At 39.4% G+C, this 12984-nt stretch overlaps 1 protein-coding gene across 12 annotated transcripts in view; it reads right to left on the minus strand.

Moving 5' to 3' along the window:
• DDX4 (DEAD-box helicase 4) overlaps window positions 1–12984 on the minus strand; it is a 71084-nt gene that overhangs the window by 39472 nt on the left and 18628 nt on the right. For 7 of the 12 annotated variants that reach the window (XM_073905484.1, XM_073905482.1, XM_073905483.1 and 4 more), the window contains exon 4: window positions 10640–10717. In XM_073905484.1, coding sequence (XP_073761585.1) covers window positions 10640–10717 — 78 coding nt within the window. Of the gene's footprint in view, window positions 1–6815; window positions 6894–10639; window positions 10718–12984 lie in introns of all 12 variants that reach the window. The other 5 variants (XM_025892464.2, XM_073905480.1, XM_025892466.2 and 2 more) reach the window with 1 other exon arrangement.

The following is a 12984-nucleotide window of genomic DNA, read 5'->3' on the forward strand; positions in this document are numbered from 1 at the left end:
TCAAACGGCAGGGGGAGGGAGCCATTGGGATCCTACACTGCCGGGGAGCAACAGCCTCATGCGCTGGGGATGGGGCACAGACTCGTAGCGAAGGGGAAAGGACTTTAGGGCAGCTCCCCGGACTGCGGGGCTGCGGGTGTAAACTGGCGGAGGCTAGCAGTTTTAGAAGCACAAAGGGCAGAGAGAAGCCCCAACCTGGAGGTGATGACTGGGAGCACTGCAGAGGGGCGCACAACCCAGGACGGCAGTTTATAGCAGCAAAGACACAAACGGAGATGGTGTGGCCTGGAGCGCTCACTGAAGAACAGACTGTGATCTCTCTGTTCTGAGGCAGAGGGTTGGAAACAGTCTCTTCTGCTCTGACTCTCGGAAGAGACACGGAAAGCCACCAGGGAAAGCCGCCAGAGAACAAAAGCCCCCAAAAAGCGCTTTTCACTGAGCCCATCCCCCCACACAGGGCAGGGCAACTCTGCCCAAACAGGGCTGTCTGAGTAACAGTGTGGCAGGCCTCTCCCACAGAAGACAGGCTGGGAGAACAAGAGGCCAGCAACCCTAAGGTCCCTAGAAAACAGGTGCATCTTGCTTGGGTTGTGGTCATTAATTTGGACTCTATACATTCCCTCAACCACCCATCAACAGAATGACTAGAAGGAAGAACCCCCCAAATAGGAAAGACTCAGAGACTATGACTCATGCCACAGATTTACAAATGGATTCAGATATAACCAAGATTTCAGAGATGGAATTCAGGATAGCAACTGTGAAGACAATAGCTAGAATGGAGAAATTGATGAATGGCAACATAGTCTCTAAAGGCAGAAATGAAAGCTGAATTGGCAGAACTTAAAAATGCTATCAATGACATCCAATCTAATCTAGATAATCTAACAGCTAGGGTAAGTGAGGCAGAAGAATGAATTAGTGATTTAGGAGACCAATTAATAGACAAGAAGGAAAAAGAGGAGGCCAGGGAAAAACAACTCAAAATCCATGAAAATAGAATCAGAGAAATAAGTGACACAATGAAACGTTCCAATATCAGAATTATTGGGATCCCAAGGGGGTCGAGAGAGAGAGAGGACTAGAAGATATATTTGAGCAAATCGTAGCTGAGAACTTCCCTAATCTGGGGAATGAAAGAAACATTCATGTCCTAGAGGCAGAGAGGATCCCTCCCAAGATCAAGGAAAACAGGCCAACACCCCGGCATGTAATAGTAAAACTTGCAAATCTTAGAACCAAGGAAACCATCTTAAGGGCAGTTAGGGGGAAGAGATTCCTCTACATACTGAGGAAAGAACATCAGAATAACATCAGACCTATCCACAGAGACCTGGCAAGCCAGAAAGGCCTGGCAAGACATATTCAGGGTACTACACGAGAAGAACATGCAGCCAAGAATACTTTATCCAGCAAGGCTGTCATTTATAATGGATGGAGAGATGCAGAGCTTCCAAGACCTGCAGAAACTGAAAGAGTATGTGACCACTAAGCCGGCCCTGCAAGAAATATTAAGGTTTGGGTCTATAAAAGGAGAAAGACCCCAAGAGTGATACAGAACAGAAATTTTTGGAGACAATCTACAGAAACAAGGACTTCACAGGCAACATGATGACAATAAATTCGTATCTTTCAATAATCACTCTCAACGTGAATGGCCTAAATGCTCCCATAAAATGGCACAGGGTTGAAGATGAGATAAAAAGACAGGACCCATCCATATGCTGTCTACAAAAGACTCATTTTGAACCTAAAGATACATCCACACTGAAAGTGAAGGGATGGAGATCCATCTTCCATGCCAACCAACCTCAAAAGAAAGCTGGGGTAGCAATTCTTATATCAGACATATTAGATTTTAAGCTAAAGACTGTAGTTAGAGACACAGAAGGACACTATATCATTCTTTTTTTTTTAATATTTTATTTATTTGAGAGAGAGAGTGAGAGAGAGAGAGAGAGTACATGAGAGGGGGGAGGGTCAGAGGGAGAAGCGGACTCCCCGCTGAGCAGGGAGCCCGATGTGGGACTCGATCCCGGGACTCCAGGATCATGACCTGAGCCAAAGGCAGTCGCTTAACCAACTGAGCCACCCAGGCGCCCAGGACACCATATCATTCTTAAAAGGTCTACCCAACAAGAACTACAATTGTAAATATCTACACCCCCAACATGGGAGCAGCCATCTACATAAGCCAATTGTTAACCAAAATAAAGAGTCATACCGATAATAATACGTTAATTGTAGGAGACCTCAATACTCCACTCTCAGCAACAGACTGATCATCTAAGCAGAAAATCAACAAAGAAACAAGAGCTTTGAATGACACACTGGACCAGATGGGCCTCACAGATATATACAGAACATTCCACCCTAAAACAACAGAATACTCATTCTTCTCTAGCACACATGGAACTTTCTCCAGAATAGACCACATACGGGGTCACAAATCAGGTCTCAAATGATACCAAAAGACTGAGATTATTTCCTGCATATTCTCAGACCATAATGCTTTAAAACTGGAACTCAATCACAAGAAAAAACTTGGCAGAAATTCAAACACTTGGAAGCTAAAGACCACTCTGCTCAGGAATGTTTGGGTCAACCAGGAAATCAAAGAAGAACTTAAACAATTCATGGAAACCAATGAGAATGAAAACACATTGGTCCAAAACCTATGGGATACTGCAAAGGCAGTCCTAAGGAGGAAATACATAGCCATCCAAGCCTCACTCAAAAAAATAGAAAAATCCTGAATTCACCAACTAACTTTACACCTTAAAGAACCACAGAAAAAGCAACAAACAATGCCAAAGCCACATATTAGAAGAGAAAGAATTAAGATTAGAACAGAGATCAATGAATTAGAAACAAGAAACACAGTGGATCAGATCAATGAAACTAGAAGCCAGTTCTTTGAAAGAATTAATAAGATCGATAAACCACTGGCCAGACTCATCCAAAAGAAAAGAGAAAGGACCCAAATTAATAAAATTATGAATGAAGGGGAGACAGCACGACTAACACCAAGAAAATTGAAACAATTATTAGAAATTATTATGAACAACTATATGCCAATAAATTGAGCAACTTGGAAGAAATGGATGCCTTCCAGAAACCTATAAACTCCCAAGACTGAAACAGGAAGAAACTGACAACCTGAATAGGCCAATAACCAGTAAACAGATTGAAGCAGTGATCAAAAACCTCCCAAAAAAACAAGAGTCCAAGACCTGATGGATTCTCTGGGGAATTTCACCAAACATTCAAATAGAAGTTAACACCTATCCTCCTGAAGCTGTTTCAAAAAAGAGAAACAGAAGGAAAGCTTCCAGACTCATTCTATGAGGCCAGCATTACCTTAATCCCAAAACCAGGCAAAGACACCATCAAAAAGGAGAATTTCAGACCGATATCCCTGATGAATATGGATTCCAAAATTCTCAACAAAATCCCAGGTAATAGGATCCAACAATACATTAAAAGGATCATCCACCATGACCAAGTGGGATTTATCCCCAGGATGCAAGGGTGGTTCAAAATTTGCAAATCTATCAATGTGACAGAACACATTAATAAGAGGAGAGAAAAGAACCGTATGGCCCTCTCAATTGATGCAGAAAAAGCATTTGACAAAATACAGCATCCTTTCCTGATTAAAACTCTTCAGAGTATAGGGTTAGAGGGAACATTCCTCAAGTTCATAAAATCCATCTATGAAAAACCCACAGTGAATATCATCCTCAATGGGGAAAAGCTGAGAGCCTTTCCCTTAAGATCAGGAACACGACAAGGAGGTCCACTCTTGCCACTATTGTTCAACATAGAACTAGAAGTCCTAGCAACAGCAATCAGACAACAAAAAGAAATAAAAGGTATTCAAATTGGCAAAGAAGAAATCAAACTCTTTCTCTGCAGATGACATGATACTTCACGTGGAAAATCCAAAAGACTCCACCCCCAAATTACTAGAACTCATACAGCAATTCAGTAATGTGGCAGGATATAAAATCAATGCACAGAAATCAGTTGCTTTCTTATACACTAACAATGCAACTGTAGAAAGAGAAATTAGAGAAATGATTCCATTTACAATAGCACCAAAAACCATAAGATACCTCGGAATAAACCTAACCAAAGAGGTAAAGGATCTATACTCTACGAACTACAGAACACTCATGAAAGAAATTGAAGAAGACACAAAAAGATGGAAAATCATTCCATGCTCATGGATTGGAAGAATAAACATTGTTAAAATGTCTATGCTACCCAGAGCAATCTATACCTTCAACGCCATCCTGATCAAAATTCCATTTTTGAAAGTGCTGGAACAAACAATCCTAAAATTTGTATGGAATCAAAAGACCCCGAATCACCAAGGAAATGTTAGAAAAGAAAAGCAAAGCTGGGGGCATCATGTTGCCTGATTTCAAGCTATATTACAAAGCAGTGATCACCAAGACAGCATGGTACTGGCACAAAAACAGACATATAGACCAATGGAACAGAAGAGAGAGCCCAGATATGGACCCTCAACTCTATGGTCAAATAATCTTTGACAAAGCAGGAAAAAAAATGCAATGGAAAAAAGACAGTCTCTACAATAAATGGTGCTGGGAAACTCGACCATTCTTTAATACCATACACAAAGATAAACTCAAAATGGATGAAAGACCTCAATGTGAGACAGGAATCCATCAAAATCCTAGAGGAGAACATAGGCAGTAACCTCTTTCACATTGGCCACAGCAACTTCTTTCAAGATACATCTCCAAAGGTTAGTGAAACAAAAGCAAAAATGAACTTTTGGGACTTCATCAAGATAAAAAGCTTCTGCACAGCAAAGGAAACCATCAACAAAACAAACAGGCAACCCACAGAATGGGGGGAAGATATTTGCAAATGACATTACAGATAAAGGGCTGGTATCCAAGATCTATAAAGAACTTCTCAAACTCAACACCCAAGAAACAAATAATCAAGTCAAAAAATGGGCAGAAGACATGAACCAGACACTTCTCCAAAGAAGACATACAAATGGCTAACAGACACATGAAAAAATGTTTGTTATCATTAGCCATCAGGGAAATTCAAATCAAAACCACACTGAGATATGCTGGAGAAGTTGTGGAGAAAGGGGAATCCTCTTACACCATTGGTGGGAATGAAAGTTGGTACAGCCACTTTGGAAAACAGTGTGGAGGTGTCTCAAAAAATTAAAAATAGAGCTACCCTATGACCCAGGATTGCACTACTGGGTATTTACCCCAAAGACAGAGATGTAGTGAAAAGAAGGGCCATATGCACCCCAATGTTCATAGCAGCAATGTCCACAATAGCCAAAGTGTGGAAAGAGCCAAGATGCCTTTCAACAGACAAATGGATAAAGAAGATGTGGTCCATACCTATAATGGAATATTAGCCATCAGAAAGGATGTATACCATCATTTGCATCAACATGGATGGGACTGGAGGAGATTATGCTAAGTGAAATAAGTCAAGCAGAGAAAGTCAATTATCATATGGTTTCACTTATTTGTGGAACATAAGGAACAGCATGGAGGACACTAGGAGAAGGAAGGGAAAAATGAAGGGAGGGAAATCGGAGGGAGAGACGAACCATGGAGACTATGGACTCTGAGAAACAAACTGAGGGTTTTAGAAGGGAAGAGGGTGGGTGGATGGGGTAGCCCTGTGATGGTATTAAGGACATGTACTGCATGGAGCACTGGGTGTTATACGAAAACAATGAATCGTGGATCACTACATCAAAAACTAATGATGTATTGTATGGTGACTAACATAATAAAATTAAATTTAAAAAATATAAATAAATAAATAAATAAATAAATAAATGGCCTGTTTTGGGGTGCCTGGGTGGCTCAGTTAAGCGTCTGCCTTTGGCTCGGGTAGTGATCCCAGGGTCCTGGGATCGAGTCCCACATGGGGCTCCTTGCTCAGCAGGGAGCCTGCTTCTCCCTCTGCCTGCTGCTCCCCCTGCTGTGCTCTCTCTTTTCTCTCTCTCTGACAAATAAATAAAATCTTAAAAAAAATAAAAACAATTAAATTAAGTTAAAGGTCATTATAAGATGGCTGTCAATCAGTATTTAAGCTAAACTACAAAATACTAAATATATTAAGTCATGGCTTCTGCAATAAAGAGACTAATCAATTACTGTCTGACAGATGTCAAATTTATATGCAGAATGTATACATAAAGTCACTTAATATCTCAAGTTCAAAAAATTTAACATCCCTTTTTAGCAGAGAAATTTAATACACAATTATGATACAAAAGTACCCTAAAGCCTCAATATATGATTAGATGACAAAAAAGTTTTTCCTTGAAAAGATACATCATTTCAAAATAAACACAATCTGTACAAAAAGAGTATATTACCACAAAACCTAAGTTCTGAGTTATTTAGTTCCATTTCAGAATTTGCAATCCTTCAAGTTGGTTCAGAAAAGGATTATATTCTATCTACTGCCCTCCACAACTGCCCCTTCCCTCCCTTCTACCCTCGACTGCTAGGTTTCCAAAATGCTTTGGAAGTCTTCAACCTACACATTATTGGTCTTGATCTTAAATTATGTTCCAGTTCTGATATACAGTTTTTAAAGTTTTTAAGGAAAAAACAAACTTCAAAGCTTCTACTGGTTCTTTGCTCATCTAGATGGAGATTGAAATTTACCTTTGGAAGTATATAAGATGGATCTCTTGTTGCAGGGCACAGAGGAAGGGAGTCATGAGTAAAGGAAAAAAAACTAAGGTTCACTCAAATTGTGACTATAAGATATCATAAGCAGTTTACCTCTGCTTCCAAAACTCTTTCCAACTCCAAAACCACCCACTGTGGATGTATTCTCTCTTTTATTAGACTCTCCAGCATCTGAAAGCGTTCAGATAGAGTTAAAACTCTTTAAAACATAAAATTAACTGTGTTATCAAAAACTAGGAATTAAACCAATCTTTGGGATTACTTAAAAATAAAATCTTTTAAAAAGTGTGGGGGAGGGCACCTGGCTGGCTCAGCTGGTAGAGCATACAACTCTTGATCTCAGGGTGGTAAATTCAAGCCCCATGCTAGGTGTAGAGATTACTTAAAAATAAAAATTTTAAATGAATGAATGAATCTCTGACATAAAGGGACTTCCAAGGATGGGGGAGAAAGAATTTCTTTCTTATCTTTATAAGATAAAATATATGCTCATATATTTTATCATTGCCTGATTTCATATCAGTGAAATCAGGCAATGATAAAATATCCTGCAACTTCTATTTAAAAACTCCTGAATTATAAAACCAACATAAAAACATAAACATACTACTGATGAAATACAGCTTTCTACTAGTTTTTATTTTACTAGTGACATTTTATCAGGAAATTCAACTCTGTGATTTTCTGTATATTAAAACCTCACCCTGATTAGAGCCAGCTATTTATGCCCCTGTAAGAAAGTCCTGTTATTGAAAATTTTATACGCTTGTCTTGTTTTTAATTATTTCTTATTCATTTTGTTAGCATTTAAACTGCTCTCAATCTTTCCACTTTTAAAACTCAAGTTAGGGGGCGCCTGGGTGGCTCAGTTGGTTAAGCAACTGCCTTCGGCTCAGGTCATGATCCTGGAGTCCCGGGATCGAGTCCCACATCGGGCTCCCTGCTCGGCGGGGGGTCTGCTTCTCCCTCTGGCCCTCTTCCCTCTCATGCTCTCTGTCTCTCATTCTCTCTCTCTCAAATAAATAAATAAAATCTTAAAAAAAAAAAAAAAAAACTCAAGTTAGGAAGGAACTACATAATAAATAAAAACTGCAACTACCACTCCCTTAGTCACATCTCCACTCCTCCAGGGTCTTTCTTCATGTTATCCTTGTGAGCTTTATCTCCCACTACACAACGGTGAGCACCCAACATTTTAATTCACACCGAACAACTTCCCTTCTCCATACTGTGAACTTCAAATATTTTCTACATTCCTATACACCGTTAGTTAAGTATGGCATTCCCTACTTTCCTATTTTTCCTATCAAAATTCTTTTCACTCTTCAAAACCCCAGTTCAAAGGCTACCTCCTCTATGAAGTCTTCTTTCAGACCTCTAGTCATAATCAATCCTTCCTCCACATTCCCACTCTCTCTTTATTTCTTTCCATGTGTTTCTCTACCACTAGTTAAGAATTTTGAGAGCAGAGTTGCTATGGCAAGAAGCATGGCTATTTAAAACAAAAAACTGGAACAAAAGACATCCAAAATGACATAAACTGCCACTTCAAACTATCACTAGACAAATTAAAGCATTATCTTGTGGTCTTCATAAATTGTGTCTTATCTAACTGTATAATATCTTAATACAGGGCAGTTAAAGGATCGCAAAACTCCTAAAGCCATGTGCAAAATTATGTATGAGCAATTATCCATATTTTCATCAAATTCTAAAGATGCGTGTGATTCAAGAAGTTAAAACTATTTAGGTCATACTTTACAGAACATGAAAAGTGATCAATTCTATATTATAAGCAATTAATAGTCAATTTCAAAAACAAATTACTAGCTATGAAAGCTCTGAGAAAAAGTTATCATAGAGACTGAAACTAAAATATTACATTAACAATAAGGGAAAGAAGTTACATTCGTGGGTCTATGAATTTCCAAGATTGTATGTAATACAATGGTAACTTTTTAAAGTATTAACATTCAATCAAGAGTTCTGATCAGAAGTTTAATGTGTTTTTCAACCTAAACATAGGGACTTAACAATGTATAGTAAAATCTGTCTCAGTGATGGTTTTCTCATTTAAAAACCCTTTATTCAGAGATAACAGGCTTCCAGTTACAGAATGAGTAAGTCATACAGATAAAAGATACATCAAAGAAAATATAGTCATTAGTATTGTTAATAACATTGTATGGCGACAGATGGTAGCTACACTTGTGGTGAGCATAGCACAACCTATAGAGTTGTGCAATAGGTATGCTGTATACCCAAAACTAATATAACATTGTGTCAACCACACTTCAATTTTTTTTAAAAAAGATGAAAAAAGGGACGCCTGGGTGGCTCAGTCATTAAGTGTCTGCCTTCGGCTCAGGTCATGGTCCCAGGGTCCTGGGATCGAGCCCCGCATCGGGCTTCCTGCTCAGCAGGAAGCCTGCTTCTCCCTCTCCCACTCCCCCTGCTTGTGTTCCCTCTCACTGTCTCTCTCTCTCTGTCAAATAAATAAAACCTTTAAAGAAGAAAAAAAGCATCTTCAATTAATGTAAAACTTAAACAAGATATATGAATATACTTTCTGAATTTGAAAATTTAAAAATAGCTAATTAATTTAAAACATTTCTCAGGGTGCCTGGGTGGCTCACTAGGTTAAGCATCTGACTCTTGATTTCAGCTCAGGTCATGATCTCAGGGTTTTGAGATGGAGCACCACACGGGGCTCCCTGCTCAGCAGGGAGTCTGCTTCTCCTCTCTGCCCCTCCCCCGGCACATGTGCACCCCATGGCTCTCTCTCCCTCTCTCAAATAAATAAAATCTTGAAAAATAGATATATCTATAGATCCACATCTGTATTAACTGAATCTAAACAAGAAATTAAGTTTTCCAAGTACCGAAAGAAATACCACACAACAACCTTTAGTGTCTCCAATGAATAAAAATACCTAGAAATAAAGTTTTTCAATTAACATCTTATGAATTCAAGATTAAGTGTTACATGTATTTAAAACTACCAATTAATGTAATGTATGGTGATTAACATAACAATAAAAAATTTAAAAAATAAAACTACCAATTAGCCCTAACTTATGCATTATAAAAGAAATAAGTGGTCATATGGATTTTTAAATAAATTGGAGGTTCTAATATTTTATGGCACTAAATTAAAATATAAAGCAGAATACTATCAGCATTTTATTATCGAATTTAAAAATGGACTGTAGGAAGGTGTCTTGCTATATCATTATCTGCCAAATCAAATACTGGTTGTTCTAAAAATAAAAAGTTCCAAGCTTGGGGAAATAACCTCGGAATACTAATAGGCTAACAGAAATGCTTCCAAATTGCCTTTTCTTGAGAAATAAAAGCTTAAAAAAGAGATTATTCTCACCCAGATCTCTGAAGCTTTTACAAACATTCTTCCTATGCCAATTGTTGGATATCAATAATCATAAACACATTAAGAACTAGCTCTGTAAAGCAACTATCTTTAACCAATCTATTAAACCCATCTATTTATCAATTTAACTATTTCCTACTATCCCAGAAAAGGAAAAAGCAAAAAGAAAACTGTTAATTGAAAAAATTATAAACTCATTATTCCAAAGTCTATTGTGTGGTGATTTATAACAGATTTAACTTTGCACTAAACTGTCATAATAATGTCTATTCTTTCCACCATTCAAGTTGATAAGATTAAGCAAAGACAGGGCGCTTGGGTGGCTCAGTCGTTAAGCGTCTGCCTTTGGCTCAGGTCATGATCCCAGGCTCCTGGGATCAAGTCCCACATCGGGCTCCCTCCTCGGCAAGAAGCCTGCTCTCCCTCTCCCACTCCCGCTGCTTGTGTTCCTGCTCTCGCTACCTCTCTGTCAAATAAATAAATAAAATCTTTTAAAAAAAAAAGATTAAGGAAAGACAAAGATACTTACCTCTGTTTCCCATACTCCTTCCAGAGGCAAATCCACTTCTCATGAAATGATCTCTTCGAGAAGGTCCATCATCCATTTCTAAATCAAGTAACAATTTGAAGCAAGTCAAAGTAAGTATCTTGGTGGTACACAAACTTTAAACCTGGCCACCCCACACGACTAAGGAAGAATTCTATAAGTCATTAAGAAAGACAAACAGCCTAGCAGCCTACCTAATGTAGTTCTCCAAAAGAAAAATAAATGGTGACTAAATCTTACTCAGTTAAACAAAATGGAAATCAAAGGAAGAAGATAGCTTTTTTCAACCATATGATTGACTGGAAAACAGTTTAAGTTTGCTAATACCAAAAACCACTAAGGACATAGGGAAACAAGCACAAATCACATACTATAGTAAAGCCACAAACTAGATATTGATCCTACCTTTAAGAGAATATACTTTTTGAAAGTATATTAATTTCTCCTCTGGGTAAACAAACCAAATTGTCACAAAGAAACTAAATCAGTACTTAAATCTCTGTATCATGCCTAGATATAGTTTTATAGGTGACCAAACTCTCAAAGAACAAATCATTTCAATGACATATAACCCTCAAAACAGAAAGAGGAACTATTCCCCAATTCATTCCACCAAGTCAACCTAATTTTGGACATGTCAAGGACAGAAGAAAATCTCCCTTACTCACAAGGACATGTAAAACCTCCATAACAATTATTAGGAAAACAAAACCAACAGGAAACTGAATAGATAAAACATTATGACCAACTGGGGTTTATTCCAGTATGCAAGGGTATCTTAACATCACATCTTTAAAAGGTAATTAACATTAACATATTAAAAAGAAAAAAACTGGGGCGCCTGGGTGGCTCAGTTGGTTAAGCGGCTGCCTTCGGCTCAGGTCATGATCCCAGGGTCCTGGGATCGAGCCCCATGTCCGGCTCCCTGCTCAGCAGAGAGCCTGCTTCTCCCTCTCCCTCTGCCTGCCACTCTGCCTACTTGTGTTCTCTATCTCTCTGTCAAATAAATAAATAAAATCTTTAAAAAAAAAAAAAAAAGAAAAAAGAAAAAAACTACCTCCACAGATAAAAGTACATGAAATAACTCAACATGATCTATGACTTAAAAACTTATAATTAGGAGGGGGAGGAGTAAGAGACCTGGATTTCGTCTGGTCCCAGGAATTCAGCTGGGTGGGGATCAAACCATTCTTAACACCTACGAACTCAACAGGAGATCAAAGAAAAGAATAGCAACAACTCCGAACAGAAAAGCGACCACTTTCTGGAAGGTAGGACGTGCAGAGAAGTGAATCTGAGGCGATATTAGGAAGGATAGACAGCGGGGGAGGGGGCCTCCATGGGCCGCTACTGGCAAGTGATAGAGCAGCGGAGCTCAAAATCAGAACTTTTAGAAGTCTGCTCCGCTGAGGGACGTCGCTCCAGTGGCTAAGGGGGGGGGGGTGGAACCCTCGCTGGGACAGTGTGGTCTCAGGATCCTTGGGGTCACAGAAAGACCAGGTGTGCCTGAGTGCAGCAGAGCTCCTAGGTATTGGAGCGGGGAAGCCAGCTGCAGAGATGGAGCCGAGGAGCGGGCTCTCAGCTCAGGGTGGCCATAAACCGTGATCCACGGCACAGTTGGTCCACTGCTCTTCCAAGCAGGGACCCAACAAGTGGCAGATCCGGGGAAACCCCCCTTCCTCCTGGGGGAGGAGCAGTGCAGGAGCACACTGCAGGGATGCTGGGTGAGCATGGAGTGCAATGGAGACAGGGGAGATGAGAGCGATTGACTGCTTTTCTCTGGGGGCTCACTAAGGAGTGGGGCCCCAACGTCTCGGCTCCTCTGGGGCAGAGACTGGGAGGCCGCCATTTTCATTCTCGTCCACCAGGCTGTAGGGAAAGCTTTCAGGGAACAAAAGCTACCAAAAGCAAACCCCCCTGAGCAGATTACTTAGCCTGGCCCTTGACAAGAGCAGGGCAATTCCACCTCTGACAAAGACATTTGAGAATCTCTGCAACAGGCCCCTCCCCCAGAAGATCAGCAAGAACAGCCAGCTAAGACCAAGTTTACCGATCAATGAGAACAGCAAAACTCCAGACCTAGGGGAATACAGCACATAGAGTTCAGGGCTTTTCCCCCATGATTCTTAGTCTTTCAAAGTTAATTTTTAAAATTTTCTTTATTTTTTTCCATTTCTATTTTTTTAGTTGAATTTTTCTTCTTCCCTTTTTCAACCAACATCAATTCCTTTTTTAAAATCTTTTTTAATTTTCATTTTTACAGTCATTTTATCCCTTCATGGTATTTAACCTTATTTTTTGTGTATATATGTTTTCCTTTCTTTAAA

This window comes from Callorhinus ursinus, unplaced genomic scaffold, assembly GCF_003265705.2.
Source record: "Callorhinus ursinus isolate GAN/ISIS: 27379988/994484 unplaced genomic scaffold, GSC_fseal_2.0 scaffold23, whole genome shotgun sequence".
NCBI lineage: Eukaryota > Metazoa > Chordata > Mammalia > Carnivora > Otariidae > Callorhinus > Callorhinus ursinus.